The sequence below is a fragment of the Larus michahellis genome, chromosome Z (assembly GCF_964199755.1).
Source record: "Larus michahellis chromosome Z, bLarMic1.1, whole genome shotgun sequence".
NCBI lineage: Eukaryota > Metazoa > Chordata > Aves > Charadriiformes > Laridae > Larus > Larus michahellis.
In genome coordinates this window covers 11346014-11372011 of record NC_133930.1, presented here as the reverse complement: position 1 = coordinate 11372011, position 25998 = coordinate 11346014, and the positions used below count along the sequence as shown (strand labels likewise).

General features: G+C 55.2%; 1 protein-coding gene across 1 annotated transcript; it reads left to right on the top strand.

Annotated features, from left to right (window-relative positions):
• The first annotated feature begins 171 nt into the window (after window positions 1–171).
• PIGO (phosphatidylinositol glycan anchor biosynthesis class O) lies at window positions 172–25656 on the top strand. The gene is made up of 16 exons (XM_074568981.1): window positions 172–263; window positions 517–1010; window positions 2368–2511; window positions 3635–3758; window positions 5524–5683; window positions 6164–6337; window positions 8208–9780; window positions 10280–10483; window positions 10793–10995; window positions 12057–12127; window positions 12724–12840; window positions 22731–22891; window positions 23135–23201; window positions 23679–24045; window positions 24604–24741; window positions 25536–25656. The coding sequence occupies exons 2-12, from the start codon at window positions 518–520 to the stop codon at window positions 22780–22782; spliced, it is 3315 nt and encodes a 1104-aa protein (XP_074425082.1). The 5' UTR covers window positions 172–263; window position 517; the 3' UTR covers window positions 22783–22891; window positions 23135–23201; window positions 23679–24045; window positions 24604–24741; window positions 25536–25656.
• Window positions 25657–25998: the final 342 nt, after the last annotated feature.

The window sequence follows — 25998 nt, the reverse complement described above, 5'->3', positions numbered from 1 at the left end:
AATTAAAGCGGCGTCCCCGTCGAGCTGGGGGTGCTCGGGTTGCCGCTCCCGGAGTTCCCAGAGTGCACGGCGGCTCCGGGCCGCCAGGGGGCGCTGTCGCCCCCCGCCGCTCCCCGCGGGGCCGCTCTTGGGCGGCCGGCGCCGGGCGCGGCGCTTCCGGCGGGGGCGGCGGGGCCGCGGCGGCCGCAGGTGGGACCGGGGGCATCCGAGAGGGCCCGGGGAGCGGCGAGAGGGCCCGGGGAGCGTCGGGAGGGGCCGGGAAGGTCCGAGAGGGGCTGGGGGTGGTGCGACGGGATGGGGTTGCTGAGGGGGCAGAAGGGTCGGGGGAGGGGGGGCGTGAGGAGGCCGCGGGGCGGCTGGGGGTGTCGGGGGGGCCGGGGCGAGGGGCTGTGAGGGGAGCCGGGCAGGTGTGAGGGGTGTCGGGGCGCAGGGCAGGGGGGGGTGCTGGCCGGGGGGACACACATCTGTGCCAGGTGGAGCCGCCGGGGGTCTGAGCCTGCCTGTGCTTCCCCCTAGGATGCAGCGGTGGCCAGTGCTGCTCTTCCTGGCCTGGGTCTGCTTCCTCTTTTTTGCTGGTATCGGGCTCTTCATGAGCGGTTTCCTGCTCACCCGGATTGAGCTTGCCAGCAGCAGTTCCTGCTCAGACCCGCTCGTGCCACCAGCCTGGGAGAGGCAGAGCCTCCCGCCGGGCTCCTGTTGGGCACCCCAGCGCTTTTCCAAGGCCGTGCTTGTCATCATCGATGCCCTCCGGTTTGAGTTTGCCCGCTTTAACCCAGCCAAGGCCAGACCGCTGCCCTACGAGAACAAGCTGAGTTTCCTGCACCACCTCACAACCTCCCAGCCCCGCCATGCCCGCCTCTACCGCTTCCGAGCTGATCCCCCCACAGCCACCATGCAGCGCATCAAGGGCCTCACCACTGGCTCACTGCCCACTTTCATCGATGTGGGCAGCAACTTTGCCACCTATGCGATCCAGGAGGACAACCTGCTGGCGCAGCTGGTGCAGAACGGTAGGTGGGCGAGGGCAGTGTCCCACTGGGACGGGGCATGTGGAAACGACTGGTTAGCTCTCACATGGGCCTTTTTTCTTCTCTTCCTGGGAAGGGAACTGCTTACAATACCTCTACTCTGTCAGCTAATTCTTTTGCCGTACTCAGATGATAGTTGTGTCAGGCAGAACTTTCATGAAAGCAGGGTGTCTCTACCTTGTACTGTGAATAAGAAGTAGCTGGGACCATGGCTTCATCTTCCTCACCTTCAAAGATGAGAAGAAAGCAGGTGAAAGTGGCTGTGATGGTGACAGTCACAAGGTCACCACCAGGAATGGCCGTACAAAACCAAGGGCAGTCAGTCATGTCATGTTTGTGTTCAGGTGAGATGCGTGAGGAGGGAGGAGCCGGTGCCAGGCATGCTGTGGAGTTGCCACTCAGGCAGCAGCTGCCTGCGGCTGTTGGGCAGCAACCTCGTCACATTTTCTGTGTAGTTCGGTGCTGCTGGGGTGTGCTTAGTGCAGTTGTAACTGCCTTTTTAGGGTGGGATGATGGAGTAGGGAGAAGGCGACGGGATGCAGTCTTGTGTTAGCCAGAAAGATTTTCTTCAGGGCTCAGAGTGGCACAAATACCAGTGCATAGGATGCGGCAACATGATGGGGTTGTCTGCTCCCCCTGTGTGTAAGCAAGGTGGGCAAATGCAGTAAATCATCCAAGGTGAAAAATGATGGTAGAACCTGGGACAGAGCAGAAGCCTCGGAACTGTTCCCAGGCTGGAGAGGTTCTGTGGAAGCAGAGAGGGCTGACTGATGGCAGGCAGAGCAGGCAGAGCAAGGGCAGTGGGAAGCATGGCTGTCTTCCCTTTTCTGCATGTGAAACGCCACCACTGTTGTGTTTAAAGCTGAAGCTGACGTTGCACGGCTTGTACTCAACCCCTGTCAGCAGCCATCTACCACCTTGTGTTTTACACAAGTGGGGTTGTGGTCCTTGGGTGAAGGTTTGTCAGCTTGGTGTTGCGCCTTGCAAAGTGCTGCGGTAGTGTGGGTGGGTACCTGCCTGCTCCCTGGCCTGCTCAGCCCACAGGTCTTTCTGCTGGGGTGACGTGTCAGAGGTCAATGATAAGTCGTGAGGTTGTGCAGGTAGATTTGAAGTGGGGGCCACTTTTAGGCTTAGAAACAGGGATGGTCACTGCCCATATTCAAACTCATTTGCAGCCACATGGTCATTTTAATTTTAAGTCGCTTTTGAGTATGGGTTGGAGACGAGCTGGTGCACCACATCCTGACCTGGATCTGCCCATGCTCTTTGCACTAGTGTGGGTAACAGCATGGCTGAGGTGGGCTCCCTGCTCTCATTAATTCCTTTTTTGCTGACTCAGGAAGGAGAGTGGTCTTCATGGGTGATGACACGTGGGAAGGACTCTTCCCGAAGAAGTTTTTCCGCTCGTATTTCTTCCCTTCTTTTAATGTGAAGGATCTTCACACCGTGGACAATGGGATCCTGCAGCATCTCTACCCAACTGGTAAGCAGCTCTTTCCCCAAGGCCTGGATAACCTTTTACATTCTCTGGGGGTGCTACTGCAAGTTTAGGTAGGACTGAAGATTTTTTTCTCTTATGGAGTGGTGCTGGGCAGTCACACACTACTACCTGAGGATTACAGTGCTCTAGCTGGTTTTCTACAGATAAGCCAGCCTTTGGGGCCCATAAACTGTTTCTGTAAATACCTTTCCTCCATTTGGGAGAGAGTGCAGCTTGGTGGGACAATGTTAGACTTCTACGCCTGTCTTAGAAATACATTGCCAGGAGGGAACAGGAGGAGCAGCTTAACTTTGACGCTTGGCTGCCCGGGCAGGCGCACAGTGGTATGGGATATACACAACAGTGCAGCTACCCGCTGGGAGGCTGCGGCATAGCACTGCGCGCAGCAGGGCATTGGTGGCTCCTAGTGTTGGGAAGCAGGTGAAGTGTGAGATTGGTTTGTGAATTTTAGGTGATTTCAGACTCCTCCCTGAGATCCTGGGACCGAGGGGAATGCTATTTGCTTTATCTGATGGGAATCTAAGTGAATCAAGGGTGCACTGTCCTTTCATGGGGAAGTCCTTGTGGGAGAGTTGCAGTTCATCGTTTAACTCCAAATATGTTGTTCTTCATGTGTTGAGGCCCTGAAGCAGAAGGGAGAGGCTGGGGTAACTTTCAGCTAGGGACAGCATTGGTGTGCTGGGCCCATGTCATGGGTGGTATGCAGAGGGGCACGTTGATGAGTCTGACCTGAAGTATCTCCGTGGAAGGGCTGGAGTTCTGGGTTCTCATTTTCCTGACCATCCTCATTTTCTTTATCTCAGTTTGTGGCAGTTTGAGTTAAGGGTATTTCAAGGTGACATTGGGCTATTCCGCTCCTGAGGGATGGTGGACAAAACCTATGGATACTGGGGCGCTTGCTGGGCGTTGAACTCCCCGCAACATTGCACCCAGGCACCCACAGACCAGGAGCGTGCATTTGTTAAAACCTGCATTGATCTGCTTGAGAGCTGGGAGTGATGATGGCAAGAGGGAAAGAAAGAGCAGCTTCCAGAGGCAACCTTCCTCCTTCCTCTGGCAGGAGGATCCCAGGCTAGTGTGTGATAAGACTGCTCTTGCTCTGCAGTGGACAGTGGTGATTGGGACATGCTGATTGCTCACTTCCTCGGCGTGGACCACTGTGGGCACAAACATGGACCTGACCATCCTGAAATGGCTAAGAAGCTCACCCAGATGAACGATATGCTCAGGTGATTAGTGTGGCGGTGGGGGGTTGTCCACTGACTTCTTCCTTTGGCCAGGATGGGGGGGGTCTTTCCAGGGAATTTACAGAGGCAGAGGGCAACAGGGGACGGTTACGGTACCTGCTAACGTGAGAACTGCTTTGGCCAGCAGCAGCTGAAACCCCAGCCATGAGGCAGTCTCAGTTGCGTAGACACATGTTCACAAGAGATTTGGTTTCACAGAATCATAGAATGGTTTAAGTTGGAAGGGCCTTAATGATCATCTAGTTCCAACGCCCTTGCCATGGACAAGGGCAACTTCCACTAGACCAGGTTGCTCAACGCTCCATCCAGCCTGGCCTTCAACACCTCCAGGGATGGGGCATCCACAACTTCTCTGGGCAACCTGGGCCAGTGTCTCACTACCCTCTGAGTAAAGAATTTCTTCCTAATATCTAATCTAAATCTACCCTCTTTCAGTTTAAAATCATTACCCCTCGTCCTGCCACTGCGCGCCCTGATATAGAGTCCCTCCCCATCTCTCCTGTAGGCCCCCTTTAGGTACTGGAAGGGGCTGTAAGGTCTCCCTGGAGCCTTCTCTTCTCCAGACTGAACAACACCAACTCTCTCAGCCTGTCCTCATAGCAGAGGTGCTCCAGCCCTTGGATCAACTTCGTGGCCCTCCTCTGGGCTTGCTCCAACAGGTCCATGTCCTTCTTATGTTGGGAGCCGCAAGAGCTGGACACAGTACTGCAGGTGGGGTCTCACCAGAGCGGAGCAGAGGGGCAGAATCACCTCCCTCGCCCTGCTGGCCGCGCTGCTTTTGATGCAGCCCAGGATGCGGTTGGCTTTCTGGGCTGTGAGTGCACATTGCCTGCTCATGTTGAGCTTCTCATGCACCAACACCCCCAAGTCTTTCTCCTCAGGGCTGCTCTCAAGCCATTCTCTGCCCAGCCTGTATTTGTGCTTGGGATTGGCCCAAGGTAAGGTTGTCTTCAGGTCTTGGAGCAGTGGTTCTCAACCAAACTGTCAGGTGATGATGCAGCTGGAGTACAGCTGAGCCTCACTTTCTCTATCTTTAAAATGGAGATTGTCACCCTGAGGTTTAGCTAATGTTTAAGAAGCACTTGGAGAACTCTGGCTAGGGAATGTTGCATTTACTGCACAGGCCCATGAGTTGCACCTTTGTGTCAGGGGGTAGAATGGGATCCAGAAACCCTGATCGCGCAGACCTGCCTCAGCCCAAAATGCTGTGGCTTTTGACTCGTAGGACTGCTTTAATTTTTGCTGCTGGAAGGAGCAACTTGCCCTGCTGCATCTGAGAGTGCAGTGTATATTGTGTTGTATTTACTGTATCCTTCAGGGACGAATCCCCTCTTTTTTTCCTTAAAAGTAGGAGATTGCTCACACAACGTGATGCAATAGATGAGTACCAACTAGGAGCAGCCTGAAATGTGTTCCTGTTGAGAACATTCCTTCTGAATTGTGTTTTATCAAGATCCCTGAAGGCACTTGTCGTGATCTGGAATCAGCCATCGTTCACCGGGGACCTGAGCAAGATCAGTCCACACTGTCTCGGGGCTCTGAATTTTCAGTTTGGTTTTAAAGCATCCGTTGCCTTGGTCCCTGGCTCAGTTGTTACAGCTCTGTATTAGCACTTAAGTTTTGCTCAGATGCTTTTGTGGGCTTCAACCTGTGGTGCAGACAGGCTTGGTGGGGATATGTCCTCTCCCACCTGAGCTGTTTGGGCCCCTGCCCAGGTAGGGTTTGACCTTTCTTATCCCGGTGACAGGTCCTTGGTGGATCACCTGGGGAATGACACTCTTCTTCTGGTGGCTGGGGACCATGGCATGACAGAGACCGGGGACCATGGTGGTGACAGTGAGAAGGAAGTGAATGCAGCGCTGTTTGTGTACAGCAAAACACCCCTCTTTGGCACTGGCCCTCCAGAGGTGAGAAGAAGCTGATCCTTAGTTGTCGCTGTCTTAGGTGGTGTCCATGCTGAAAACTGCATCCTGGGGTTACAGAAAGTAATGGTTCGATTGGGATTTTTTAGATTGAGAGGGGTGAGGAGTCTGTCACCTTTCCCGAGAGAAGAGTGGAAAGGCTGACACAGGATGCAGGTGACTGAAGTGTGTGGGACCCATGTTGAAGCCCCTCCAGCTGTGAAGAGGTTTTGAGTGGGGCTGGGTGAGCTGTTAGACAGCCAGGGCCAGACCCAAGGACCTGCAGCTCCTGGCAGGCATCCTTCCCTCCGCAGGGTGCTCAGGGAGAGCTGAGCTGTGCTTCTGCCTTCCCCTGTGTTTTCCCACTCCTGGCTTCCCCAGATTCCCCTCTGAATAGGGATGTCTTCCCCACCATCCTCTAGCCCGAGTGAAAAGACGTGTTGCTGTGTTCTATCTGAATTTCTGATTCCTCCCCTGTCTCTCCAGGAGCCTGAGGCCGTTCCCCAGGTGAACCTGGTGCCCACCGTGGCCCTGCTGCTGGGTGTGCCCATCCCCTACAGTAACATCGGTGAGGTGATGGCTGAGCTGTTCTCTGGGGATGGCGACGCTGTGTCTGCAGCCTTGCAACAGCTCTCGGTCTATCATATCAACGCCAAACAGGTATGGCCTGTGGTAGGCCTCCCCATTGAACTAGAGAGAAGGAGGAAGAGATTTTTAAGCAGAAAATTCTTCTGTTTGGTGGAGGTGGGGCGGTGACATGGTGGTGTCTTCATGGGGAACTTATTTTGAAGACTCCTTGCAGTGTTTGCTCCAGTAAAAGGCAGCACTGTTTTCTCAAAAGAGAAGTGGGAGATTCCTCTTTGGTGCTTGGTGGTGAGTGCTGTGGTGTGGAAAATAATAGCTGGGAAGGTGGCATTCACTTCAGGATAAGGGTTGGTCCCAGGCGTTCAGAGGTGGATTTGGTAACTGGGGAGGCTGGTTCCTCAAGACGACTAGGGGTAAGTCTCCTTAACAGAGGTTCAAGTGTACAAATGGATGTTTTGATGGTGCTTCAGTTTTGAAGGAGAAAATGTTAGCTAAAAAGCTAGAAGGAAATGGTAGAAGGAGAACCGTAGTGAAGGGGTAAATAAAAGAAACACCGTGTAACACGTGACAGTAAAGTGGGATAGAGAAGGAACAGTTTACACCAAGCACAACAAAATACAGAACCCCAAGAGCTGAATGTCAAAATTTCAATGAGAGCGATTATACCAGGTATAAAAGAAGCGCAGGCAATGGAGCAGCCCATATACCAGGGTAAGCCAAAGCCTCTTTGGAGGACATGAGGGCCCTCTGTTGCGGCTCTGGGCATGCTACAGAAGCAGATTTGCTGCATGCATCGCAAGTTGTGTGTCTCAGCTTAGTGCCAGCCTGCCTCTGAGGGACCCCTGGATTGCTAGGAACACAAGAATAACTCCTCCAGCCCCCACGCAGCTCCTCGGTATGCCAGTTGTACAGCAGTGGTGCAAGTCAGTGAGGAGCTGGAGAGGATATGATCAGTGATGGGAAGACAGAAATATTCAGCCTCTCTGCTCTGTATTTATAGAGCACCAGAGTGCTTTGTCATTTGAAGATGATAGTGTACGTTACTGTCCATTAGGCACTGAGCATATCGATCATCATCTGTTAGGGATTAGCGTTATTCAGTCCTGCCTGTTTAAATATTTGCACTCATTTGTCTGAGGAGGTGTCTGGCTGAGATCATGTTGGTTTTGAAGAAGGTTTTGCATACCAGGGAGGTCGTGCTGGCCTGCGAGAGAGCTGGTGCCTATATTTGCCATTCATGGGCAGGAACAGGCTGATTCTGCCAGTGCTCTGAGGCAGCTGGAAGGCATGCTAAGGTATTGGTGTCTTTTGGGGCTTGAGCAGATCTATGCTGCTGAGCAGCTGGATGTTTGTACGGCTGTTCTGCACTGGTAATGCCCTTATGAAACTCTTTTTATGACTTTGGCATCATAGCTGCCTCTGTTCCTGTCTTCCTAAGCTCTCCTTAGCCTATGGTACAGTGGGTTAACGTGCCTGGATTGAAGAAGAGGGAGCGGTTTGATGTGATCCACTATAAGCTCTTTAATTTGATGTCTGTCCTCAGACAAGCAATGTCAATTTAACGTCAGGTGCAGATTAATAGCTAGTAATGACTCGAAGTTCTGGGGGAAGTTTACCTTATTGTTACCAAAGTCCCTGCATAAAAGCCCTTAGTGATGCCCAACACTACCAGAGGTGCACCTGCAGGTGAAGAACTCAGAGGAGTCACTGTGGCTGTCGGGATAGGTATGTCACTTGAGAGGGATGTCGCTTTGGCAGAGGGATTGTGTTTCCTGCCAGTCACATCCTGCATTTGGGTGACCAGCCCTGGCTGATGTAGCTGGTCTGTCTGGCAGGGGTTGGCAGACTGGGGCTGTTTCCATTTTGAAGGGACTGTGTGAGGCAGTGAACCCCATTCCCAGTGGTCCCAGTGCTGCTGTCTGACCCTGTGTCCCCTCTCCCATAGGTGGACCGCTTCCTGCACTCATACTCGCTGGTGGCTCAGGACCTGCCAGCAGAGCAGCTCCAGCGCCTGCAGGAGCTCTTCTCCAGCGCCGTGGAGGAGCACACTCAGCTCTTGTCCCAGGTGCAGGGAGCGATGCTGTTGCCTCCAGAGCTGGAGTCCAGACTGGGAAGCCTCATCGGTCGCTTCCAGCTCTACCTGCGGGAGGCACGGGCTGTGTGCACCCAGTCCTGGGCCCGGTTCCATCCCCTGCGTATGGTGGGGGGCTGCATCCTCATTGCTGCTTCCTGCTTGCTCTGCTATGTGGCCTCAGAGTTGGCCGCAGCGTCGGACTCTTTCTATCGCAGCTGCCTCCTGTATCCTCTGCTTTGGGGCCTTATGGTGGCTGTTCTGCTCGGGCTGGCCCGTGTGTTCACCCAGGAGGGGCTGGATCTCCTTCTGGTGTCATCATGGGCAGCCGCAGCTTCTCAGCTGGGTTTTTTCTGGCACTGGTGGGGCCGGCATCCCAAGCGAACCCGTTTGGTGGGCAGTCAGCCACCCTTGGCCAGCGTTAGTCTGAGGCAGAGGCTGCGAGCGTGGCTGGGGCTGGCCTTCCCCATGAGCATTCTGCTCTTCCGCTGTGGAGCTATGTTCTCTGATAGCTTTGTGGTGGCTGAGGCCCGGGTGGCCCCGTTCCTGCTGGCCTCACTGGTGTTGTTGCTGGTAGGGAAGCTCCACTGGGACGGTCGCCTGACTGTGCCAGAAGGCCCCAAGCAGCAGCTCCTTGGCTTTTCTTCTTACAGAAGAGAGATCTGGTACCTGCTGTGCCTTGTGGCCATGCTCCTCATCTGCGTGCGCCTCTCCGGTTTCTTCCACCAGTGCCGTGAAGAAATCCCTCAGTGCCGGCCCTCTCTTTTCCTCTCCCCCCTTGCCAGCCTGAGAAACACACGGGCCAAGAACCTCTTCTACCTCCTTTGTGTGGCTTTGCTGGCTGGGCTGGTCTACGCAGTACGGAGCTGGCTGCGACACTACGGCAACCTGAACAGCTCAGACCCCCTTGTGCTCTTTGTGCGCTGGGGTTTCCCACTGGTAGTCCTCTGCATTGCCTGCTACTGGGCCGTTGCCTCCAGTGCTGACGACTCTCTCGGCAAGCTGCAGGAGCTGGTGCAGGTGGCAGTTGTTGCCTTTCCATGGGCTGTATACGGACTAGCATCCATGGGGCTGCTGCTCCTTCTATGCAACCCCATGACAGTGTTCGCAAAGGACACACGGGAGTCGGCAGGATCCATCGTCACTCCCTACCTGGGGGTTCCCAGCTCTGAAGTTGACTTCCTCCACGTCATCCCTCAGATCTACAAGAGGATGCAGGAGTCTCAGAAGAGCCGCCTGGAGCGGGGCAGCTGCAAGGCCACCGTTGCAGCGTACGGGCTGGGCAGTGTGTACTCAGCAGCCCTGGTCATAGCACTCACCCTGCTGGGCTTCCTCTTGATGCTTCTGCACAGTGAGCGGCTGAGTCTCGCCTTTGTTCTCCTCTTCCTGGAGGCCTTCGTGCTGCTGCACATCCACATGCGTGCCAGAGGCCTTGCTGGAGATGCTGGTGAGTCTGGGCTCAGTAGAGCATCCTCTGGATATGCAACCTGGGCCATATCTGCAGCAGCCTTGTCTTACTTCCAGTGGGACAAGCAGGGCCCAGTCCCTGGTCTTGGGGAATGGTGGTGCACTGATCCTCAGGGAATCCTCCTAGTTTTTTTAGAGCTGCTTAAATCCTCTAGTAGGAGAGAGATGTGTGCAGCAGTGTTCTAACATTGGGTGAGGAGGAGCTCCTTGTGTTAGGGAAGGGGGCTCTACACTCATTCTTTCTTCCCATGGTGTGAGGAGCCACCAAGCCCCACTGCTGCTGACAAAGTCCAGTAGCAGGACAGGCAGCAGAGGGAATCTGTAGTGGGAGCCTGACTGGTTTCTGTGTCTCAAAAGAAAGAGAGTGGAGAGGGAACCTGGAAGAAAAGTCAATAGGCTTTTTTTTTTGACCATGGATCTGTCTTATTCCTCAATGATGATCTCTCTCTCTCTCTTTCTTTAATTTTTTTGTCTCTCAGAGCCTTTTTCGGTGCCCTGGTACGCAGTCATCTCCTGGCTCCTTGCTGCTTCCCAGTTCTTCTATTCCACAGGCCACCAGCCCATCTTCCCGGCCATCCACTGGAATGCAGCCTTTGTGGGCTTCCACCTTGACCACAGCACGAACCTCCTGCCTGCTGTCCTAGTGGGCGCCAACACCTTTGCCTCCCATATCCTCTTTGCAGGTAAATCAGTTTCTTCCTGGGCTGTTGAGCCTGAGCAGACATGACTCACTGCTTTGCCTTGTCCGGAGGCCTGCAGGCTGAGCACGAGGCGATGAAGGCTCCAGCACCAGCTGAACAGCAGCGTCCTCACTGTCCCCTTCTGGGGCCCCAGAGCTGCCCGTGGCCTGCAGCTTCCATGCAGTTGTGCCTGACCAGCAAACTGGAGCTGGGGTATATGCTTCCTGCACGTCCAGGGCATGATGGCAGAGCCTAGACTGCTCCTCACCTCCTGGGCTCCAGTAACTTCATGTGCCTTTATCCTTGAGGTAGTCGGCTGCCCTCTGCTCCTGCTTTGGCCCTTTGTGTGTGAGATGCCCAGCTCGCAGAAGAGGAAGCCCAAGAAGGAGCCCCGGGAGGACCTGCAGGAGGTGGAGGAGCACATGATGGAGATGAGGCTGCGGGAGTCCCCGGAGAAGTTCTCTGCTGCTCTGCTGCAGCTGGGGCTGAAGTACCTCTTTGTCCTTGGGACACAGGTACGGGCAGAGGCTGGGGGAAGGCTGTCTAAGAGGAAACTGGTGTCCTCTGAGAACCTTGGTGCACTCTGATGAGAGAAAGGGGTCAGCCAGGGCACAGACAGGCCCAGCGGTGATATATCTGGTTGCTGGTGAAAGAGGAGCTGCACAGGTCCTCTTCTTGGTCCATTTGCTCTGTGCTTGGGAAGGGCTCCAGCACGGAAGGCACAGTACGGATTAGGCTGCTTTTCATACCCATCTGCCCAGAATGGGAATGTCTGTTCAGAAGCTGCAGGGGTCTAATCCTGCTCCCACTCTTCCTGACCATGCCTTTCTATTTTGCACCATCTCTGGTTTTCATCTGGTCCTGTGCTGTGGTGGTGTAGGAGCTAAACACCAGAAATCTAATCCCATAAAAGAAGTGAATAGTTTTCTGGGGTTTATAGCCCTTGAAATCATTCTCCTGTGTGGTCAGACCAGAGACAGTGCAACGGAGGGGACAGGCCCTGCATCAGGAGAGTGGAGTTGCCCCTCTCAGTGAAGTATTAGGTCAGGGTAGCCACAGTGTGAGCCCTCCCTTGTGCTCTCCCAGCCTGGCCCCAGGAGGGCCCACCTGTACCCCAAGCTGCTTGTGTTTCCTGACTTGAGGGCATGATGGAAGGGAATCCTCTTTGGCATGCTTATTTCTGGTGAGTGCTGTACCAGCTCTCAGGTGTATGCAGTTTAGTAGAACTGTAGAATCATAGAATGGTTTAGGCTGGAAGGCACCTTAAAGATCATCTAGTTCCAGCCCCCTGCCATGGGCAGGGACACCTCCCAGTAGGCCAGGTTGCTCAAAGCCCCATCTAACCTCATCTTGAACACCTCCAGAGATGGGGCATCCACAGCTTCTCTGGGCAACCTGTTCCAGTGTCTCACCACCCTCACAGTAAAGAATTTCTTCCTGTTGTCTAATCTAAATCTATCCTTTTCCAGTTTGAAGCCTTTACCCCTCCTCTAGTACCACCTTCAGATGTGAACCTAGTGCCCAGGAGGTCTCTCCAGAATCATTTGTAACTTGTTTTTCCTGATCTCCCCCACAGCTTCTGGCCTGTGTTTGTGCAGCTATGATCCTCAGGAGGCACCTCATGGTCTGGAAGGTCTTTGCCCCAAAGTAAGTCCCAGGAGTTGCTCTGATGCTGGGTTAGGGCTCATATCCCTGACATCTTGACTGGAGTTCATGGACAGTAATATTAGAAGAGACTCTGTGATTGGTCTTCTGACATCTTACCTAGCAGAGGCTGTAGGACTGTCCTTAACTAATTTGTGCTCCAAATTCAGAAGCTAGATTTGAGCTAGAGCCTAGAAATTTCTCCTTATCTTGATTTTCGAAGGACACACAGAGCCCACCTGGAAGCTAAGAATATCCAGGGCAGAGCCAAAGGTGGGGATACCAGACCAGAAATGGTAAACCCAGAAGTTCTAAACTAAGCAAACCTTTGGGCTAGTAGGAGTGTGGGGTGGCCTTGGCCTCTGAGGCATTCAAAATCCCACCTGGGTGTTGTCCTGAACAGCCTCTGAACAGTGGCATGCTTGGCTTCCAGGTTGCAGGCAGCAGCTGCTGGGGTGTGAATATAATTCAGGTTTTAGGATCTGGGGTGCTGCCAGCCTCTCACTGTCAGGAAAGTCAGTGTGCTGGGAGTGGGGCAGCAGCCTGTCTTTGCAGGCACGCTGACTGGGATATCCTGACTGCGTCTGTTGTGCCTGCAGGTTTCTCTTTGAGTCGCTGGGCTTCGTGGTGAGCAGCATCTGCCTCCTGCTGGGGATCTCCCTGGTGATGCGTGTGGACTGTGCTGTCAGCACCTGGTTCAGCCACCTTCAGCTCAGGTAGCGTTGGAGATGTGGGGAACCTGACCTGCTCGCTGGCTGAGGCTGTGGTTGTCTCCTTGCCTCCCTGGGGCCAGGAGGGATACACGAGCCACCAGCAACGAGTGCCTGCCGACAGCAGTCAGGGATTATCCCCAGCTCCCTGCCTCAGCACTGCACGAAAGGACCGGAGCCAACTGTTCCCCACTCACTGCAGTGGTGTTTCTCAGCAGTGGAGGTCAGAGCTCTTGCTGGGCTTCTGTCGGTGGCAGGAGAACTCTGCTGCAGGAGCCCAAGACTCAAGAGTCCTGAAGTACTCCTCTGGAGAAACACCAACTGGGGATCTTGCTGCTACTTTCCTGACAACTGTCCCCACTATGCAGCTGGTCAGCTTCAGTGGCCAGCGAGGTGTCCCCTTGCCCGTGCAGAGACAGTGACTAACGGGAAAGGGCCTGCTGAGGAGGGGAGGGAAGGGAGGAGAGAGGAGAGGGAAGGTCTTGCAGCCACCACTTGTCTTTGTGCTCAGTTTTAAACGCTGGAATCAAAGTGCACGTGGTTACACATGCAGATGGTTCCTGGGGTCTCAGTGGCAGCTGCTCCTCTGTAAAGTCAGTTGGCTGCTGTGTAGTGAGGCCCCTCCTGCCCTACACTCACTCCTGTTTTCCTGGTCCTCCTCACCCCTACAAAGGGCCCCCCTGCAAAAGGGAGCAGGCTGGGCTGCCTCGTCCAGCCTGAAACCAGCTTAGTTTGTTGGGGGGATGGTAGTAGGGAGAACTGTGTCCATGACCAAGAAACTCTCCACTCGTGGCCTAATCCTGTCAGTGTCCCCGTAGGCTGGGCTGTAGCAGCTGAAGCTCTCAGTCTCTTCCTGAGAAGGTCCCGCTGCATGCCAGCTGTTAATTGTGAACGGTTAAGATGCAGCAGGATGTAGTGACAGAGCACTGGTGCATCCCCATACTGCGTTTGGTCAGGAGGAATGGGGAGTCTGGACTAGCTATCCCAACTGCAGGAGTGGCATTGGTGTGAGCTCTGGTGCCTAGTAACAGCTGCTTGAATGCCCTGAGCAGGCGACAACTCTTCTGGGAGGTGGCTTAACCCACTGGTATCTGTGTATGCGCCTGAGGGTTATGCCACTTTGAAGGGACCCCAGAAACTGCGGCCGATGGCATCTGCAATCCCACATTTGGTGCCTATCTCCCTCTTGACCTTGGTGTTCTCTGTGGGAGTTTGTGCCACAAATGAGCTACCCCAAACCCCCTTTGATTGCTCACAGTCAGGAGACATTGTATTTCTTAATGGGCAGAGGTAGACAGCACCCATGGTGCCTGGCCACATCCCAGCTAAATTCCCCCTGCTGTTTCAGTGGGAGCTGGGGATTCCTTACTGCCCTGAACCACTGTGTGGCATTACTTGGTGCTATGAAACCTTTGCCCTCTGGAAAGAGATGAGGGCTGCTTGCCTGGGATTCTTGCTTTGATTTTTGTTCTGGTCCCATTTGTTTGTTTAACTCATGCACCATAATTGCCTCTGTTTGAGTTCCTCACTGCAGACAGCTAGCATAACTCCAGGCTCGTTCTCTCCCCTGTCCTGGGGAAAGTGTCTCATCACTTCTCTCATCATTTCAGTTTTTGCTGTTATGCCCAAGTGCCCATCCAAGGTGGAAAATGGCTCTTGAGAGCAGGTTTAGTTTTCTGTTTTACCCCTGCAAAATGCTTGCTCAGGTGTTAGGGTGCAATTCTAGGGAGGCTTAAACTGCTCTAATTTTGCGTTTCCGTTGCCTGGCCACCTCCTGACGTGCTGGCTGTGCTCTCCCGCCTCAGCCTCACATCTCCTCTGCCCTCTGGGCCTGTCCTGCTTAATTTCACCTGACACAACCAGATTTGTAGCTGGTGTGACTCCCTGGGCTGCTTGCCACCCGGTTGCAGGCACACCAGTGCTAGTGCAAGGCTGAGGGGTAGCGGCATCCAGAAGGGGAAGCTGGAGGGGGCAGGAATGCATCAGCCCGCAATTAGATGGCCTTAAGCAGTCCCACCCTTAAAAACGGATTATTTGCTGTGTACTGTGACTTCTTGGTGGCCAGATGGTTCTCGGTGCTGAGGGAGCCATACTGATGGGTGAGCATCGCTGTGGAGAGGAGGACAGGAGTGGAGATAGCAGCTACCCACTGAATTTCCATTTAACGTGAGGTTAATCTAGGTAACACATGTTGCTAAACCAACTAGGTTTTGTTGTACCCTCATCAGGATCTTACTACCTGACTCTGTTTGTGCTGGCAGACAGAAATCCTTATGGTTGCTAATGCTGTAGAACTGGCCTCTGACGTCCCTGCAGCTGCCACCCAGGCCCTAGTTCCATGGCTACCGTCGTGCTGCTGAGCCTTCTCGTGCCCATTGTTCGTGGTTAGAGCACTCAGATGGTGCATGGGCATCCTCTCCTCATCCCTCCGTATCACTCCTCTGCCTTCTTGCTGGGGCTGTAGGCTCACGGCCCCTGGAGGCTGGGGCATGAAACCACGCACACTTGTCTCACCGGGGACTAGACAAAACTTGCAGTAACAAAGCTGCAGGTACGTTCTTGTCACTGCAGAGATGCCAAGGAGTGCTGGCTGCTCAGTCAAGGCAGACTGGCTACTACTACACCAAAGAATTCAGATTCAAGAAGACGAGTTTTTCAAGGGCTGGAGATGCTCTTGCTTTCTTTCATTGACTTTTTTTAGTCTTTGACAGCCTTCCCCAGCTGCCCTCAAGCTAATGTTTGGCTGCCATTCTCCTGAGTGTGCTGGGGATAACAGAGTTAATGTTGTCCGAGGCCTGGTGGTCTTGGAAGCGTGCTGCTGATGCTAGAGCAGACGTGGCTGTGTCTGCTGATTTAAAACCCCAAGGAGTGCCCAGAGGAAGGTTCCTGCTGGTCCAAACTAAGGCTTTTTGGGAAACTTGGTGTCCTGGGGAGCCAGCTCTGCCCTGTGTCCCCCCACTGAGGTTGTCACTGGAGCCTGCTGGATTCTCTCCTGGAGCAGTTATTCCAAGTGGTTTGTTTCTGGTCCCCGTGTCTCTTGGCTGAGCGTGAGAGTGGACGTGTCATCCTTGGTGGGCTCCATCCTGCGCTCCACAAAGCTGCTGCTCATTGGGCTTTTGGAAGCGTTGTGCATGCGCTCCTTGGCAGGGCTCCTGCCCAGCACCATGTCCCTCTGGGCGCAGGGCAGCTCCTCTGGGAAACTTCCCTGGCCCAGGATGGCAGTGGGATGGCATGTCCCATGGTTCTGGTGCAGGGCAGGGGTGGAATTGTGTCTAGTGACCAAAAGCCACCACCACTGCGAAGGGTTGTGGCTGTTGGGAGCATCTCCAGGCCCGATCCCTGGGGCTGCGTGGCTGTCCCAAGGGGTGACACTTCTGCGGGGAGGCCAGGGCTCCATCTGCCTCCCTTCCCACCCCCATGCCTCCATCCCATCTCCTTCTGTTCTTCCCCCAACACTTCACGCTGAGGGAGGCAGAGTCACGTTCTCGGTGCGCCTGTTTCCCCTTCCCCTGGGGAAGCAGCAGGGCTGGGGAGCGCTGCCCTCGCCCCTGAGCTCCGACCTGACTCGCCGCGTGGCTTGGAGCAAGACTGTTGTTTTGTTGTTTGGGGTTTTTTTTGTTATTAACCTTTCTGTGCCTCAGTACCCTATTCGGGATAAAAAAAAAGGGGATGGACCCAGTTCTGGAAAGCAATACGGGAGCTCTGCGTGCAGCGCGGTGCTACGCTTTCCTGGGTATCGCTACATATCTGGCTGTTAACGCTTTCATTCCCATTCAGCAGCCACACCAGGAAGGTGGAAGTGATGCTTGAGTAGGAAGTAGAGCCTTTTTTTCTTTCAAAAAAAACCCAAAACAGGCAAGTTGGCAACACTCATTCACCCGACAGCTTCGCCTCTGGACTGCCGCGGTCCTTGGGGCCGGTGCCCTGCCTCCAGCCCGCTTTTGCAGCGCTGGGTCACCCCCTACCCGCTGTACCTGGCGTGTGGGTAGGGGTTGCTTCGTTAATTAAATGACTTAATTAATCGGTGGTGGGGGAGATTTGCCGTCCGAGGGTGTGGCGCGGGGCTCCGGGCGGATGTGGAACTGATGTCTGCAAATAAATAAAGCCATGCGGTGGAAGGCGGGGCAGTGGTCGTCTCTTCCTTCGCGACCCCCGTGCGGGCCGCGGGCAGACGGGACCTCCCGGTCCCGGCGCCTCCCCCCATCCCGCGTTCCCCAGGCGGCTTCGCGAGGCGCTGAGGTTTGGGTCCTTTCGGCCACTGCCGTTTTGGCGGGAAGGCGTTCGCCCCGCCCCTTCTCACCACGGTTGGCTGTTGCCGTGGAGACCGCTGGTACTTAGCAGCCCGGCCCGCCAATTGTGGCGGCGGCGCGACGGGCGCTGGCCAATCAGCGGGAAGGCGGGAGAAGAGGAGAGCGGCGCTGGCGGGCGGGCGGCCATGAAGCGGCGGCGCGGGTCGCACCCGGAGCCGGGCTGCCTGCGGGCCTGGGCTGCCGAGAGCCGGGCCCTGGTCTACCGCTGGCGGGTGCGACGCGTCTCCTCTCCCCTTCCTTCCCGTTCCCTGAGCCCTGGGGCTGCCTTGCCCGGGGCCGCGCTGCCTCCAGTGCCGGTTGCCATGGGAACACCGCCGGCTGGGGCTAGGCCGCAGCCTGCCCGCTGGCCGTAGGGCGGGCCGGTCCCGTCGCCGGGCCGGCGGGTGAGTGTCTCCCTTGCAGGCAGCGCGGTTCTCGGGGCCCGGCGGAGCGGCGGCGCGGGAGGTGCGGCAACAGAGAGGGGCCTTCGGGAAGCTGCTCCTGAAGATGCGGGGTGAGTGGCGGCCGGGTCGGCTGGGGCCGGCCTGCACTGTGCCTAGATTTTACCCTCCTTCCTGAAGCTTGTGGGCGCGGAAGCACCGGTTCCCGCGGACTCCTGTTAACCGGACTGTATCTCCGGTACCCCCGTGCTGGAAACAAACTTCTGAAGGGAGAGCAAGTGAAACGAGCTGAACTGGGCCTGCAAAGGGATTAACGCCCAGCCGCAACCTCTATTTAATCTTCTTGCTGGGAGATGTGGGCAGAGCTTTGGTGTTTCTGGAAAAAATGGGGCAAACTTTGTCCTGGGAAGCTGGGGAAGGGGGTCCCTGCCACGACTGTGGTATACAGGAAGCCTGATGCGAGAGAGAGACACATCGTGGGAAACCAGTGCAAAAGGGTGGATGTGTATTGGAAGAGGGTAGGCTACTGATACTCTTTCGGGAGAGCTGAAAGGTCTCAGTCCTGGAGGACTGCAGCATCTCGATAGCTGGGGAATGCATGTCTAAAGCAGTGTCGGTACTTGATGTCTCTCTAGGTGCTGCAGTTCCCAAGCTGTTAAATATCACCACAACAACAACAAAAAAAAATACTTTCCAGGACGCTTCTACTGTCACAAAACCAGGTGGTGACATCTTAGCATGGATGGTTGTTGTGTTTTTCCTAACCAGCTCAATTTCTTGTTGGGTTGTCTGTGATCACAGGGCTGCCAGCTGCCCTCCCTGCCCTGCCTTTGGAGCTTACTGTCCTCTACAACTCCTTGCTTTTTACTATGGGAGCATCTGATTCTGCCATCAAAGAAGCAGCAGAAGGAATATGCCAGGGCCTCCTCAGGGGTAAGGAGATAGTTTTCTGTACCGGGGCTCCTTGGGGTGAGGAGATTGTTCTCTGCTTTGGAGATGTGTGGTGAGTGGCTGGAGATGGGGGCTGTGAGTAGGGAAGCCTGGCTCTGCTGGGAAGGGCAGGAGGTGGGCCATGGCTTGCGGCTAGAGACAGTGTGCAGCTGCCTGCCTGCTGCTGCCTGCAGGGATGGGCCAGAGGTTTTAAGGGAAATGAGAGTTTTCAAGGTGTAAGGTGCCAAGTCTCTAGTGAAGTTTTAGTGACGTTAGAAAATGAGTGTTTTCTTTAATTATGGTGTGCTGGCTTCAAAGAAAACTCACTAAAATAGGCTGCAGGTCAGAAGGGGCTCTGCACTGTTGGCACGTGCTTGTCCTGGGGCATGTGACCTCAGGAGACCTCAGCAGAGCTGGAGTCATAGTTCTGAACTGTGTGTTGTCTTCTGAGCGTGCCGCTGTTAACTCCACTGTCCAAGAGCTTTGTTTGCATGCCCAGCCATCCCTGTAACCCCGTTCCTACCCTCACTACGAGAAGCACAAGCTTGCTTGAGGCTCTCCTTCTTGGGAGGGTGTCTGTTACAGGGCACCAACCTGTTGTCTCATGGCTGGAGTGGTTTTTTTTGTTTATTTGTTTTTGGTTTGGTTTTTTTCAGTTCTGGAGGCTTGTGGGGCATGTGGGCAGGATCTTAGCACTGAGGAGCTGTGGCAGAAGGTGCTGCAGGAGGTAACTGTGGAGGATCTGCAGGCACCTTTGCACCGACTGGGGGCCCTGCAAGCAGCGTGGTGGCTGGCAGCCCGCCGTCTGGGAAGTACTGCTGGCCTCTTCAGGCTCCTGAGCAAAGCTGAGGTACCTGGGCATGGGCGGATGCAGGCGGTTACCTGCACCAGAGTATCTGTGGAAATACAAATACCTGTGGGTTTGCTAAAGGAGGCAGAGCTGGCATAAATACTGTGTTTGTCATAAAGCCCACTCTGAAAAATGTTGCTGTGGCATTTGGAGACCTGAACCCATCAGTGCTGCCCAGTCAGCATGAGTAATCCTCTCCCTGGCGTCCCAGCATAGCATAATGGCCCTGAGTGCATTAATAATGACTTCCAGAATATCCCCTCCCTGTCAAGGCCCTGGACCTCAAGGTGCGAGACAGGAGACTTGGGCAGGCTGGAGGGGGGCTGTAGGTGGACTTGCAGCCTCTGTAAGGAGCAAGCTGCGAGCAGTGGGATGCAGAGGAGTCTTTCCTGCTGATTGTGAGGCTGCTGAGGGGTCACACCTTGTTGAATGCCCTCTGACAGCATTTAGGTCTGCTTTGTCAGGAGCCCCTTGACCTCACTCTGAGATGGGGAGGTGCTGCCCTGAGCCAGGCAGGAATCACTGCAGTGAGAGAGTTGTAGCTGAAGTGATGGGGTGGTAGGACATTGCTCCCCAGCATGGAGAACACTGTCAAAGGGTTTGGTGGGACCTCTGTTTCCTCGTGCTCTGGGATCGGTGTTTCCTGCTTCGATTTATCATTCCCTGCTCTTTCCTCTGTGTATTCACAGGACTCAGGAAGAGCTCGCTGCAGCGAGGGGGAGAATGAACTCCTCTCCCTGCTGAAGGCATGGCAAGTACCTGCTGAGGAGGCCTCCCTGCCCCTTGTACAAAGTGCCAAGGACTTGAAAGAGATCCTGTGCACTGCAGCAGCCTTCCTGCAAGGTTTGTGTGGAGGAGGTAGTCATGCCAGCACAGCCTCCCACGGCTGTCCTGTCCCAGGACCCTCTCTCCCAGCCCTTATCCTGGTTGCTCTTCCCAAGCAAACCTGCCCTTGGGGTTTTCTGGGCTGCTTGTTTGGAAGAGGGCCTGGGCTGAGCCTCTGGGTCTCAACTTTGCCATTCGGTGTTCAAAGAGCCTCTCTACTTTTTCCCCAGCTAAGCCTTTCTCTCCACTGTAACAGGGTTCCTCTGCCTGCCTGTGGCTTTAGATAGGTGTCTGAGCCCCGCAGTGATCTTGTATAAAGCAGAAGGCTGACAGGGTACTTATGAGGATTTTCCTTTCTTCTCTCTGTCTTCTGGCACCTGCCTTGTTGCAAGCACATTGTTCCTGTCAGATTATGGTGCTGCAGGAGCCACACAAAGCTGTTGTGCAGCTTTTTAGCCTGGTGTCATAGCAGGTGATTGATCTCATGTGACTGCTGCATTCTGTCCTGCTTGTGGTTTTTCCTCGCTCACCGTCTTGACAATCCCCAGCAGCTCCAGGGGCAGGAGCTGTGCTCAGGCTGACGTGGGGACTTCCTACAAGGAGGGAGGGCAGGAGCTCCACAGACCTCTCAAAAGCCTCTAGGGTGGCAATATCACTTCCATCGGGGAGGTGGCAGATGTGAATGTGATGTAGGCACATGAAATGGGCCTCAGGGCTTGAAATAAGGATTGAAAGAAAGGCAAATACTATATTTGCAATAAATAATAATGAATTAATATCCCAAAGCGTCATGCTGGAAAGTTTTTCTGAGATTCTGTGTGTGCTTCCCCATCTGCGCCACGGTTGCTGTGGATGAATGCGTAGGTGGGCCTGCCCAGCACCTACCTCCTCCCTTGTTCTGGGCCAAGGCGGGCACCTTGGTATCTGGGCTTGGAAGCTGCTATTATTTCTGCTAGATGTTTCCATCAATTGGCTTGTTCTCTTGCAACACCATCAAACAAAAGATGGCAACTTGGCACCATCCTGCTGTGCATTGCTGGGTGCGTAGTGTAGTAGTCAGGTCCCAGTGGCGCTGGGAAGAAAAGGCTTGTTTTGGAACCAGGGGAGGAGAGCTGCAGAGCTGAGATGCTGGATCTGTCCTAGGGATGCAGGAGCTGGAGGCTGGGAACTTCCCCACCGCTCTCTCACTCCTTCAGGAGGCTGCGGGAGGATTCTGCTCCAAGATGGTCCTGTCCCAGATCTACACCTGCCTCGGTTGCTGTGCTCAGCGAATGGTAATGTCCGTGCCTCTTCCCTGTCAGTGGGGAGAGGCAAAACGCAGCTGAGAGCGGGGCAGGGAGGTTCAGGGTGATGTCCACGCTGCCTCTGTGTGGCCTAGGCTGCTGTGGCAAGGCGAGGTCTTGAGCCCTTGAGGTTGATGTTTCGTCCCAGCCTCCTTGGGCAGCTGCAAAATCCAGGCAGGGATTTTTGTCTGAGTGCAAAGGGTTGCTGCAGAGAGAAGCTCAAAAACCAGCCTGAGGAAGCCTGCCTTTGGCTAAAGTGCTGCCCTTGCTTAGTGGGGATTGCTGGGGAAGTGGAGCAGGGGTCTGGATCCCACCGAACAGTAAAGATGTCAGCAAGATGTCCTTGCAACATGCACCTTTTCCCATCTAACTAGGGCAAGCCTCAGACAGCCCTTCAGCACCTGAAACGGGCCCTCCAGGTGGACTTCCAATGCCTTCCTGCCCTGTCCCACGTGGCAGCAGTGTACCACGAGCTGGGGGAGACTGACGCGGAGCTGCAGGCCCTGGCTCTGCTGTATGAGGTTTGTCTGCTTCCTGTAGTTCTGGGTTGATTTTTGCCCAGCAGAGCCTGTGCAGAGCTTCAAGTAGACTTCTGCCCTCTGGGGGGCTCTTTGGCCCTGGCAGAGTCCCTAGAGTAGACCAGGGATCCAGCCAAGGTGCAACCTTCAGCAGTGGCCAGGAAGGACCCCAGTGAGGTCCAAAATTCTTGCTCAGCACCTAGCTGTTGGATGTAGCAGGACCTTTGGGTCCCAGTTCATGTTCTTGGTGGCTTGGGAGGTTACACTCCAGTGTCAGAAACTATCAGTCTCTTAATAAAGTATGTAATAAAGATTGTGGCTGTGGTGAGGTGTGCATTAGTCGTAGCAACCTTGGTCTGCCTGGGAGGAGCAGATCACAGCAGTAGACACAGAGTTAGCTCTTCAGTTGTTTGAAATCCCTAAGATACAAACACACCTGTGGAGAGGGATCTCTCTCATTACAAACGGCCTAAGATCTGGTCTAACTAGGTCTGCAGCTGCAATGGGAGATGGTGTTCCAGGCAGCTCACAGCACCTGGAACTGAAAACCTGAGGTGATATGGGTGATCTTGCACACTTTCTGATGCCACGTGGAGATCAGAAGTCTGCCTGTCCCCGTGTGATCCTGGTTGCTCTTCCTGGAAGCAGCTGTGCTCTACTGAGACAGTGTAGCTGTGCGTATGAAGTGCAGTGCTTCTGCTCGTTGGGGTGCATCTCCAGATGCCAGAAGTGGCAAGTGAGCAGCTGCTCAGGACTTGACTAGCGTTGTGTTGACCATACTTTCTATTCCTATTTCACAGGCTCTACAAAAAAACCCTCCAGCAGCTGCTTCCCCTAGTCCACATTTCCTAATCCGAACAGAGCTCCTTGTCCACACACCAATACTAGCTTCTCTCCTTCGCCACCACCACCCCTCTGAAGTGAAGTACCTGCTGGCACAGCGGTGTCTCCAGGACGGGAGGTAACAGCACCTCTGGTCTGCTTGCAACATGCTGCTTGTTTGAGCTCTGCATTTTTCTCTATGCTCCTGGAAATTGTTCAGTTCAGTATGGCTGTTGCAGGTCTGCTCAAGTCATGGGTATCATGACCAGAGCAAATGCAGTGCAGGGAGAGCCTGTGGGCTAGTGATCCAGGTTCCACCTGGCTGTTGGCACTTCTTGGAGTCCCCCTGCTCCTTCCACCACATGTTCTGTCCGCATTGCAGGGTGGCTGATGCAGTAGAACATTACCTGGATTTTCTGGCTCTGCTTCAGGAGGGGCCGCAGCAGCAGGTAGGTGTTGTGGTGAAGACGTCCCTTGGTGGCTTGGTAGATGAGGTTTGGATCCCCATTGCAAGGCCTGGGCCTAGGTGTCACCCCTGGACTCCAGGTTTCAGTGTCTACTTAGATGTGAAGGAAACAAGGAGGGGGGTTGGCACCCCTGACCTGTGTCATGTCTGCCTTCGGATTCACACCAGAGACACTTGGCATTGCTGTTCAGAGAAACAGCTTCCCCTTCCCTGTGGGGAGCAGCTGTCGGCCTGGTTTTGGATGTCCTTTACCTCAAAAGTAGGGATTTGCAACCTAGACTCTGCTGAGCTGTTAGTGCTCCACAGCTTCTGCACCCTCCAACAGGCGTCGATGTTTGTGGGAGCGGGTCTGAGCTTTGCTGGGCAGCAGCTCTGGGTTCCCAGCAAGCATGGGGTCATTCTGCTTGGCTGGGTGCTCTGCAGTTCTGCATCATGTGCTGCCACCGCTCTTGCTCCCCAGGTGCCCCTAGATGGTGACTCACCTCTGCCCAGGATCCCTGAAGTGTTCCTGGAAGCAGCATCTGCCTTGGAGCAGGCTGGGGGGCACCACGATGCTATAACGCTGTGCGAGGAGGTCATCAGCCGGACAACTGACCTGATCCCACGGATGTTACGAGTGGAGGAGAGGCTGCAGCAGCCGGAATGCCTACTGCCAGGGACAGGGCTGTCCCAGCAGAAGGAGAGTCTGTGCTGCCTTGCCTGGAGAGCAGCTGGATACCTGCACCAAGGCTGGGCATGGGCCACGCTGGGTGAGAGCAAGGAGGCCATAATGCAGTTCAGCAGGTGCCTTGGTGATCTCTTGCGAGTCCAGATCTGTGGTACTGCAGGTAGGACGCTGCACAGCGCTGGGCCGGGTCGGGATCTGTGTGCTTGGCAGTGCCGGGACAGGAACAAGATGCTGGGCCCAGCATCACCTCTGGCACCGCTTGTCCCAGCGTGCTGAGCTCTGCGCCATGCCAGAGCCTCTGAAGGGACAGGCTGGTTTGGTTGGAGCTGGGTTTGGCCTCAGCTCTGTCTCCTTGCCCGCTGTCTAGGTGACAGTGAAATGGGTTGTGAGCCAGGAAGCTTCTCAAATCCAGATTACAGGGAAGAGATCTGTACCGGTTGTGCAGATGGGCCAGGCTGCTGCTGAGGTCACTGCTCACCACAGCTATGTAACGTAGCAAGCTCTTGGTGTTCTTCATTGTCATCCTCTGCCGCCTCCCAGCCTCTCCCAGCCTGGCGGAGAGGTTGAGCTCTGCCACTGGGGGTTTGGGGAGCTAGAAGATGAGCAGCCCAAGTAAATGTTTGGCCTGTCCTGACTGCTAACCTAACTGAGCCTGCCGGCAGGAGGGAGGGATGTCTGGAGGATGCTGTCTTCAGGTCCATGTGTCTTTCCGTGCCAGAGAATCTCCTGCCAGAAGTGGAGGTGCTCCAGAAGATCAGATTGCTCTCCCTCATTGGGAGAGGTACGCAGTTCCTGGAGCTGGGGAAGCACACGGAGGCCTTGTTGGATTTCCAGCACAGCTTGCAGATCTCGCCAGGTAAAAGGCTCATTTTGGTGAGGAACAGAGGATTTCCACAAGTTTGTCCTGTGCTGCTTTGCTGCAAGGTCTTTGCTGCTTAGATCACGCTTATTTGGATGTCAAGGACTACAGCAGGGCTACTAGCAATATTATGTACCTGAGATGCTTCTCTGTGGCGTGGTCAGCTCGCTGCCCTGGAGAAGCAGACCAAAACTGTTGTCAGAGGAGTCTGTCAGAACCCTGCCCTGAGACACCTTGGAAGTTTCTCTTCTTCCTGCCCAGATAGCAGCCTGCTACAGACAGCTCTCTCACAGAGAGGGCCTGCTTTCCCGGAACAGAGCATCTGGGGTCTTGCTTTGTCCTAGGAAGTGGCGTGTCCCTGTCTGGCAGTCCAGACATGGGGGAGAGGAGCGGGGAGCCGTACATGTCCTGAGCCAGCCAAGGCATGGCCAGTGCTGCTCCTGGGGATGACCTTCCCTGTCCAGCGTAAGGTTGTGAGCTTGGCCAGCATCTGCCAGACCTGCTGGTCCCAGCCCTGATGGCGGCTCCCTCCCTCCCTTCGGCAGGGGGTGCAGACCTGCCTGCAGGGAAAACCCCAACCCAAACAGAGGCGTGTCTGGCTGCGCCGCAGGGATGATGCCATCCGCCTTGGCTGCCAGCCCCAGGCTTAATTAGAGCCTGTGGCACAGCCAGGATGGTCTCCTCCCCATTACACCACCTCTCCCCACCTGGTTCCTGAGCTTCTTTTGCAACACCCCGCAGCCAGTGCTGGGGACCTGGAGCTGAACCCCTCAACCTCCCTTGTCCTGCAGGTGACCCAGCTGCCGCTCCCTACCTGGTGCAGGCTCTGTGGAAGCTGGACCGAAAGCAGGAGGCAGCAGCCCTATGGCAGAAGTTCTCCCAGACCCCTCCCGGGGAGGAGGGGCAGGGAAGGTGTGCAGGGGGAGAGGGGTGGGATCTCGGTGGGGGCAGGTCAGTCTCGTTCCACCCTGCCTGCGCTCTGCGTGGGTCTGAGGAGCTTCGTCCCCCGCCACGGGATGTGGCTCTGTGGGGCTCCCCAGGAGACACGGAGCCAAAACGGGGGCGAGCCAAAACAGCCCACGGGGAGGAAAATTCCTGGTTGAACCATGGAATTCCCCTCTCCCCCAGGCCTGTCCCTCTCTACCTGGCGTCCTGTGTGCAGCGGGCAGCCTTCCCAGGCCACGAAGCCCTTGCCGGGAGCATTCGGGATTACCTCGGGACCCCAAACGGGGACTCCGCCAGCTGACCCGCCCC

Coding starts and splice junctions, on each gene's coding strand:
- PIGO (XM_074568981.1), top strand. CDS start 518: ATGCAGCGGTGGCCAGTGCTGCTCTTCCTGGCCTGGGTCTGCTTCCTC. Junction 2,512..3,634: donor GCAGCATCTCTACCCAACTG/GTAAGCAGCTCT, acceptor CTTGCTCTGCAG/TGGACAGTGGTGATTGGGAC. Junction 10,484..10,792: donor CTCCCATATCCTCTTTGCAG/GTAAATCAGTTT, acceptor TCCTTGAGGTAG/TCGGCTGCCCTCTGCTCCTG.